Source organism: Phaethon aethereus, assembly GCF_964289735.1.
Source record: "Phaethon aethereus genome assembly, chromosome: W".
NCBI lineage: Eukaryota > Metazoa > Chordata > Aves > Phaethontiformes > Phaethontidae > Phaethon > Phaethon aethereus.
In genome coordinates this window covers 39,942,258-39,951,077 of record NC_138581.1, presented here as the reverse complement: position 1 = coordinate 39,951,077, position 8,820 = coordinate 39,942,258, and the positions used below count along the sequence as shown (strand labels likewise).

General features: G+C 38.0%; 1 protein-coding gene across 1 annotated transcript in view; it reads right to left on the bottom strand.

Annotated features, from left to right (window-relative positions):
- Window positions 1-1,462: 1,462 nt before the first annotated feature.
- LOC309415173 (amyloid-beta A4 precursor protein-binding family A member 1-like) overlaps window positions 1,463-8,820 on the bottom strand; it is a gene marked incomplete at both ends in the record, with an annotated part of 103,541 nt that continues 96,183 nt past the window's right edge. Inside the window, 5 exons of the mRNA XM_082012613.1 lie at window positions 1,463-1,534; window positions 1,888-2,028; window positions 2,669-2,788; window positions 6,148-6,360; window positions 7,140-7,319. Of these exons, the coding sequence (XP_081868739.1) occupies window positions 1,463-1,534; window positions 1,888-2,028; window positions 2,669-2,788; window positions 6,148-6,360; window positions 7,140-7,319 (726 nt within the window). The remainder of the gene's footprint in view (window positions 1,535-1,887; window positions 2,029-2,668; window positions 2,789-6,147; window positions 6,361-7,139; window positions 7,320-8,820) is intronic.

Genomic DNA, 8,820 nt, shown 5'->3' with positions numbered 1-8,820 from the left:
TCAAACTAAAATGTATTCACTTACTACAATAGCTTATGCTCTGTTCCATTATCTTCCTTACTGCCCATTGAAATATAAATCTTATTTTTTCTTTCTCTCTGTTCAGCCCATGTATGTCCGTGGATTCTGAAAGGCAACAATAAATCTCTGACCACAGATGGAAACCAAGTGCTCAGATAAAAACAGAGTTTTCATGGCTCTCATCAACAGAAGTGTGCATATGTACACACACATCCATGGAATCTCTGGAATAAAGTCCAGGTATCATTACTTGTCTCCAAACACAATGCACTGCACAGTCCATTCCACAGTAATTGAGAAACTAATGGCTATAAGCATCACACCATTTTCAAGCAAAAAGGATGGGATTTTTTTTCCCCATATGTGTTCTGATCTTGTTTTTAGTCACACTGAGCCTTTATATCTCAATAAGACACAGCAGAAACTGTTGTTTTCAGAAAATTCAAGGCATCAGTCTGGACTAAATATATGGTTCAAATTCAGTGTAAACAGCAGTATGCAGTACGGAAAGAATGTAGCTATACAAAATGGGGTGTTTTCTTCTTGAGGAAAAAGAGCCATCAGCTACTTTATTCTTTTACTGTTTTTCCCCTTTGTCCCTGATATAAGTTATAGACCAATCAAATCCCGCATTTCGTACACCTCTACATTTCTTCTTCATACAAATCCATATAGTACTCACACATCCTCTAGGTGTCATATGGAAAAACAAATCACAAATTAACTTATATAACAAAATAAATAAATAAATTTATTACCACCTTACCTTTACTTCTCCCATTTATCCATTTCTAAAGAAAAATGTCAATGAAACGATGTCTTTCAACAAAAAATACTTTTAAACTGGCTCAGTGCAACAAAATTACTTAGAACAGTGTGCAGACCTATTATTTTCAAGCTTCATAAAGTTGCTGGATATTTAGAGATCACTCCCCTCCCCCCTCATTTAACCTCTGAAATGGGCATATAAAAGACACATTGCATTTGAAAAAGAAGTATTTTCAAAAATAGAAACCTGGGGGACCCAACTGCAAAAAATCACATCTCCTGAATTATTTGCTGAAACATGTCAAAATTGCATTGTCTGTACCAACTCACGGTGCACCTTTTGGGGTTCTACTACCCTGAAGAACAGAAATTAAAGGGCATGAATTTGGACAGCATCAGTTACTCATTCTTCATAGGCATGTAAAGTTGTCTTTTTGTGAATCTTACCATGGACACTGCTGCTGCTATTTACTCTCTGTGTGGAGTTGCATAAAGCTTTACTTGTATAAGGTGCAACCAAAAAGTCTCATGGCTGTATTTTCCTTCCCCCCCTATACACAGCAAATGTTGGGGAGAGAGAAATGTATCTGCGGACACAAATGCAGCACTAAAAACAGAAGCAGTAACGAGGAAAACTATCCTTCATGCATGTTGTGAAGGTGAGGTGTCAGACTTAGATATAAACTGGTTGCTCTTGCGCAGTCAACAGTCTGTACATAGCAGCTGGCATGGTCTTCATATGAATCTAGAAGGTAATAAGACATGTTAATCAATACTATTAGGCATACAGCCAAAAGTATGAGTGTCCATAGCCTAGGGAGCACTAGGGAGGAAACTAGCTGAGGTAACAGGACAGAAGGGAAAAGGAAAGCCTGAGAATTTTCATATCCATACTAAGGTCTGAGGAAAAAGGATTCTCTAAGGTGCTGAGTATCTACCAACCATCTCAATTTTATCTGAAGTTGTGGGCAGTTCAATAAGAAAAGCCTTGGTGGTTCTCACTCTCACTTCTAGTATTTATGTTTGAACGGTAACAACCCAGAAGAGGCAATGATGATGAAATATGTAATACTGTCTAGGCACACTGTTTGCTCCTACCTCACCAACAGCATTTGAGAGAATGTGAACAATTTTCTCATGAGGTGTTGCTACAACACTCTGCCCATTGATCTCAATGATACGATGGCCAACTCGCACTCCTCCTCGCTCTGCTATACCTCCTCTCATAAGGCTACAGATCTGGAAGAGAAAGGACAAAATTATCACAGTTTTTATATGAAACAGAGGCTTTTGACCACAAATGATAATTCAGTATTTAAATACATATGTTTGCAACAAAGTCTAAAATGTAGTGGATCACTGATTGAAAGTAACGTTTATTAGCAATTGAGTACTACACATTCTCTTCCAAAAGCAAAAAACCCATCCACCAAAAGCTATCCATATTATACTTGTTACTTCATGGTTTGAAAATTTAAGAATGTATGAAGAACCATAGTTTACAAAAAGTAAGTACATAAGCCTTGCATTAAGAGAGAATCAAAGACAGACTCTTTCTTTTGAGACCATATACAATGGTTTGGTCAGAGACACAAATGATACAGACTGAAATCAGCCTTCTCCATACACTTTTGTTTTTTTAACCTAAACCAGACTTTTTACTCCTTTGATTGATTCTAAAGCTATGAAATAAAGTTTCTTTTCCTACTTTTGACTGGGAAAAAAATCAGATGAATAACTTTGACCAGTTCAGCTTTTATATCTCAGACTTAAAATGTGTACTGAGCTCCTACTGCAGCGAGGGAAAAAATACAATTCATTACATATGTAAACTTTAACATATGTAAAAGCATCACCAGAAGATCTGGAAGCTACTTACAATCCCATTCTGTACACTGAAGCCTAACTGGTATCTGAGGTCAGGTCTCCTGATCAAGACTGTGGTTACTGGAGGACATCTAACTACATTCAGTTTAACTTGGTCTTGGTTTTTCAAACCCTGCAAAAAATAACCATCACCATGAAAAATGCTGACAAAGATGGGGTGAAACAATTTAACATGAGCACTAGGAAAAACGATACTTAGAATGTTAACATGGGAATAGCCCTGAATAAGCAGTTCTTTGAATGTAGCATTATGAGACAGGATTCCTGAACACCAGACACAAGCAACAGGATGCACAGTGAATTGAATGATGCAGTATAAACCTCTTCTTGTCAAGAAGCTGATGTGGTGGTTTTAAAAAATCTAGCTTCCTGTTGGCAATTTCTTCATTTGAGAACACAAATTATTGTTCTAAAGGAAGCAAAGGAAATAAAAAGCAGGTCTGTGCAGTTGACCAGAAAACTGCCAAACATTCTGGCTGGGAAATGAAATTTAAAATATGCAGCTAAGTTTGATAGTTACAAATAAGTGGCTTTCTGGTATAGTTATATTCAATTCTGTAATGCAAATGTCAAGTCCATGTATAAGCAATACTCACATTTACATTACCCCTCCCTTCTAAACTGGATTTATCACATTCACCATTAAATCTTTGCTACCAGAAGAACTAAATGAAGAAGGAAAACCCTAACATAAAAGTGGAGATAATTGTAGAGTCTGACCATTACACATATTCAAGCGTTCAGAGCTGTTTCTTGTAGACAAATCCAACTCCAATGTTAGATTACTTTTTTCTATACAACATATAGAACTGAACACACTCTTAAATGTTGCATTTACATGCATTTAGCCTTCAATAAACAGAACCCATATGGGAAAGAGATGCTATGTAGACAGTACGGTAGCTTCAAGCTTCAATCATGTTAACATTTATCAATGCCAATGCCTGCTTTTGAATTTCTTTCATATGCACAAAGTCAAATATGGGTCCCATTGAAAACAATGGGTTGCCTGCCACTGACTTCAACAAGATTAGGATTTCATTCATAAAAATAACTCCTATTACAGCTAAGGTAATATACTGATGTCTCTACATGCAGTTTAATGCTGCTGATTTTGTTGAACCTAACTCTAGACTTGGTACTGACTCAAGACTGACATTCTGCTAGGATGAAAAGTCAGTGCTTCTAACTATGGGCCCCTCACTACAAGAAGGATGTTGAGGTGCTGGAGCGTGTCCAGAGAAGGGCAACGAAGCTGGTGAGGGGTCTAGAGCACATGTCTTATGAGGAGCGGCTGAGGGAACTGGGGTTGTTTAGTCTGGAGAAGAGGAGGCTGAGGGGAGACCTTATCGCTCTCTACAACTACCTGAAAGGGGGTTGTGGCGATGAGGGTGTTGGTCTCTTCTCCCAAGTAACTAGTGATAGGACAAGAGGAAATGGCCTCAAGTTGCGCCAGGGGAGGTTTAGATTGGATATTAGGAAAAATTTCTTCACTGAGAGAGTGGTCAGGCATTGGAACAGGCTGCCCAGGGAGGTGGTGGAGTCGCCATCCCTGGAAGTGTTCAAAAAACGTGTGGATGTGGCGCTTCAGGACATGGTTTAGGGGACATGGTGGTTCTGGATTAATGGTTGGACTTGATGATCTTAAAGGTCCTTTCCAACCTAGTGATTCTGTGATTCTGTGATTCTATCTGGACATGACAGTTGCATAATACAATTAGGGAATAACCATCACACATGGAAAGTTCCTTCCTAGTTTTGTCAGTTTGTAAATGGTTCATAGTCAATTAGTAGCAAGGCTTACATCTCTAATTTAAAAAAAACCTTATGTGAAGTACTTGCAAGATATTCTGCTCATCTATATAAAATGCTTATCTTTTCATAGGAGTCCTTATAGCATACTAAAAATGTTTACAATCTTAGGATATTTCTGTAACATTGAAGTATATACTTGGGTGACTGATGTTTCATTTGGGGATTCATTTGTGTTACTCAAAAATGATACATAAGCAGTTCTAGATGCATGGCTATAAAGACCTACAAATGAATCAACTACCTTCTTAACAGAAAGATAAATGGCTAGCAGTTCCTCTGGCAACAGCCTCATGTATCTATGAAAAAGGAGTAGAAAGGCCTCTAAAGGCAGGAGACAGCAAAGCTAGCTTTTTTGAATTCTTAACGCATCACAGCAAAAGTCCATCTGTATGAGAAAAGCACACATCAGTCTTACAAATAAAACTGATATGGGATAGAAAACAAGTATGACAAAGCTGATAACATGAAGGGTGGTGAGCTTTGTTCCACTGAAGTTGGCACAGAGATACTTAAGGGTTTTTTCTGCTTCAGGAAAAAAAAAAAAAGAGTGCTGTTACCAAGGTTTTAATATACTGCATTCACAAGATATCATTTGAATTCACTGAATCCAGAATAGCTGGTCTCAGAGACTTAAATATCTATTACTTGTCAGTGCATGGTGTTTACATTTTCAGAAACTAGAATATCAGATCTTTATAGTGAATTTTTTAGTTCAAGCATTAAGAAAGGAATCCATGGGCAACAAAGACATACTTATTTTGTGAATTACTAAACAAACATTTTTTTACTGCAGAACACCACTACCCAGCAGGGACATGGAAGGATTTCTATAGTCATATATAGCATTACATTGTATGTCTACATGCTACAATATGCAGCAGTTCTGTGGCAATTGACTATTCCAGTAGGTAACCCAGAAGACAGTTTAGCTGAATTTCCAACATTCTTAAAGGTTGCATCTTCCCTCCTCCTGAAACTTTGATGTTTAAATACCCATTCTCTTGTATGTTGCATCTACCCCAGAGGCTCTTCATTTCCAGTTGACTCACCTGCTTTTTGCATTTACATGCTCTCATGTCAATTAAAAGAAAGTTCTTCCAATTAAAAAATCCCACCATTTAGCCAAGTTCAAAGAAACATTATACTTTCCAATACACTCAAGTTGTTTCTACAGAAAATAAATAGGCTTAATTTTTCTTTTAAATTCAAAGTTCAGAAAAAAGTTAAAATATGTTTTAAAAAAAACAAACTTTAAAAAAAATGACTCGGTTCTCTAGGAACTAGATCACAAGAATAATTTAAATGGCTAAAATTGCACCAATGCAGATTTTAGGCACCTATGTCTCAGATTGTCCTATGAAGTTTAGATGCCTCCAGATAGTAACAGACATCTTCCTTTTGGATCCAAATATTCCCTTGGGGCCTGAAGTCCTGCACCGTGCCCTGGTCTAAGCAGCTAAATGCATAGCTCCCTTCTTAGGGCCCAGAAAATAGGTAAAAAAGAATTTGCCCTCTACTTTAAGGTTATCAAAAGGAAACTGCTATAAAATGCACAAGATCAGAGTTAGCAAACAACAAATAGTTCTATACTTTTTGCTCTCCCACTACTCCAATAAAGATTTTAAAACATGTAATATCCAGGAATATTCTCTGTACCTTTATAATGCTCTGGCATGTTGAGAGTGGTAAGCCAACCAAACTGGTCCCATTAATTGACATGATCTGGTCCCCTATATTTAGTTTCCCAGACTTCTCTGCTGTTCCTCCATGCATCATGTTGGCTATGATAACTGTAGGCAAAATGGATCCCCAGCCAGATTCCACAATCATTACACCTAGAATTTCTCCTTTTTGCTTTTCAATGTATACCTGAATCATAAGAAAGAGAGTTTCAAACAAAAGCTTTTTTCTCATCTATGGAACTGATCTTCCCACCCCCCATATGTCTCCGTATAAACAAACACAGGCTTCTAATTTGCAAAATGCCTTTCTTATTCAAAGGCAAAACACAGTAGGGTATATAGTTTAACACAGTTTAAATACCTTCAACCATCAAATAACATTAAAACTAAAGATTTTTTTTAATTCAAAATTCCCCCCAAATAGAACTCATCTGTTCATATAGCTGGAGGGAGCTGGTGTAGAAGGAACCCTGGCATGATGGACTTTGGTGGACAGAACTAAGTCAGGGAGGGATTTAAACTACTGTTTTGGACTGTGTTTTCGGAAACAATTACTCATGTGTTGCCGTGTTACACTACTTCATCTTTACTAATAAAACCAGCAGCAAATATATAGCCTTTTAAAATCTGGGGTCAACCACTCATCAACCTCAGTGCCTCCAAAAATTTTATACCATCTACTGTATATTCACTTCACTGACATGTAATGTCTCAAATGTGAAAATTGTTTGGTAAAAAGAACACACAGAGACAGTTAATCATTCAACTATAAATAAATTTAGGGTTCACTGCTTGCTCTTAAAACAGAATTGCCCACAGGATAAACCTACTGGGTAGGATAGAAATTACCTCAGTGAGGTTATTTATTGGAAACACTAATAGCTTTCTAATTGTTGCCAGTACAGGCCTGAACTTAGGATACATGAGCTTAATGGTGTTATGGAAAAAAAGCAGAGAGACACATACATCTTTGCAGTTTTCAGATTTGGAAAAATAAATCAGATCATCATTGTACATGTCCTGGGTGTTGAGCAAGTCACTATATTCCTTCTGGCTTAGGTCTTCTGGATTGATTCCATTTGCCCTCAGAAATTCTTGGTAGGCCATGCTAAATGCTTGACCTATAGACTGTGCAATTAGCTGTGCCTGTAGTAATTTCCAAAGAAGAAAAGAAGAATATCAAACATTCCAATGGTTTCATTCACTGACACTTTCTCTGTCATAAACACGCTGCAAAATGGTTCATGTCTACAAGTTAAGGAGCTGTAATAAATTTAAAAAGAAAAGAACCTAAAGTAATAATTAAAAAAGCAAACCAGAATGTGAACATAGTGATCCATGCAGTGAACCCATCTGAACAAGTAACTACACATAAGAAACACAAGTAAAGCCTTCCTTTCACAGCTAACTACTGCTAACATAAAGGTATACCCATTGCATTACTTGAAATTGAGAGTCCAGAGGGAGAACTTGATGTCTCGCCTGTGCTAGTTTTCACTTCTGGCACAAAGGCAAGCCATCAATAAAAAATAAACACACCTTCTAGAAAGCATACAACAGCATTTTAAAAGATAATGAGAAGGCCTTTAAAAGAATGCAAAAGTATCTTGGGCTGCACTAGGAGGAGTGTTGACAGCAGGTCGAGGGAGGTGATCCTTCCTCTCTACTCAGTGCTGGTGAGGCCACACCTGGAGTCCCATGTCCAGTTCCTGGTCCCGAAACCAGGACACCAGTACAAGAGAGTCATGGACGTACTGGAGAGAGTCCAGAGAAGTGCCACAAAGGCTCTTTTCAGTGGTGCCCAGTGACAGGACAAGAGGCAATGGGCACAAACTGAAACACAGAAAATTCCACTTAAACCTAAGAACACACTTTTTTACTGTGAGGATGTGATTGAATACAGGAACAGGTTGCTGAGAGAGGTTTTGAAGTCTCCATCCTTAGAGATATTCAAAACACAACTGGACACAGTCCTGGGCAACTTGTTCTAGTGGACTTTGCTTGAGCAGGGGGGGTTCAACTAGACAATCTCTAGAGGTGATATCTGAGGCAAATGGAAGATTCTAGTGTGCAGATCAGTAGGAGTTAACACAATCATAAAGATTAATGAAATGGGATTTGGTGGTCAAGAAGATAAAGAAGTATTTGTACTTAAGCAGTAAACCATGACGACTGAGTTGTTCCTGCACTCTTGAAAAATGTAACTGTCGTGAGATCAGCAGAATCCACAGTAACTAGGATAAAGGTAAAGGCGGCAGGGGGAGATCACAACCACCAACTCAGTTGAGAGACTATGCAGATTACCCCCCTCTTTCTAGGAACATGCATGCCAATTTGAATATGTGTAGCTAATAATAAGTGATATGGTAATTACTAGCCAATGAATGTAAACTTGGGTGGGTTCTCTGTTGTTTTTGCTAATCGTGTAACAGGATAAACATGTGGTGATTCCTTTGTGTGGTGTGCTAGCTTTGTGGAATACCACCTAGCACCCATATCTGCGCAAATACGCTTTAAATAAAATACCTCTACTCTGTGTGTATATTAGCATGTTGCACACTGGATATACGATCCCACTTTTTGGACAACAGAGGTGCTGTCCCACCTCAGCTATGCTATGATGCTATGGTATTTAGTTTAGTTTAGT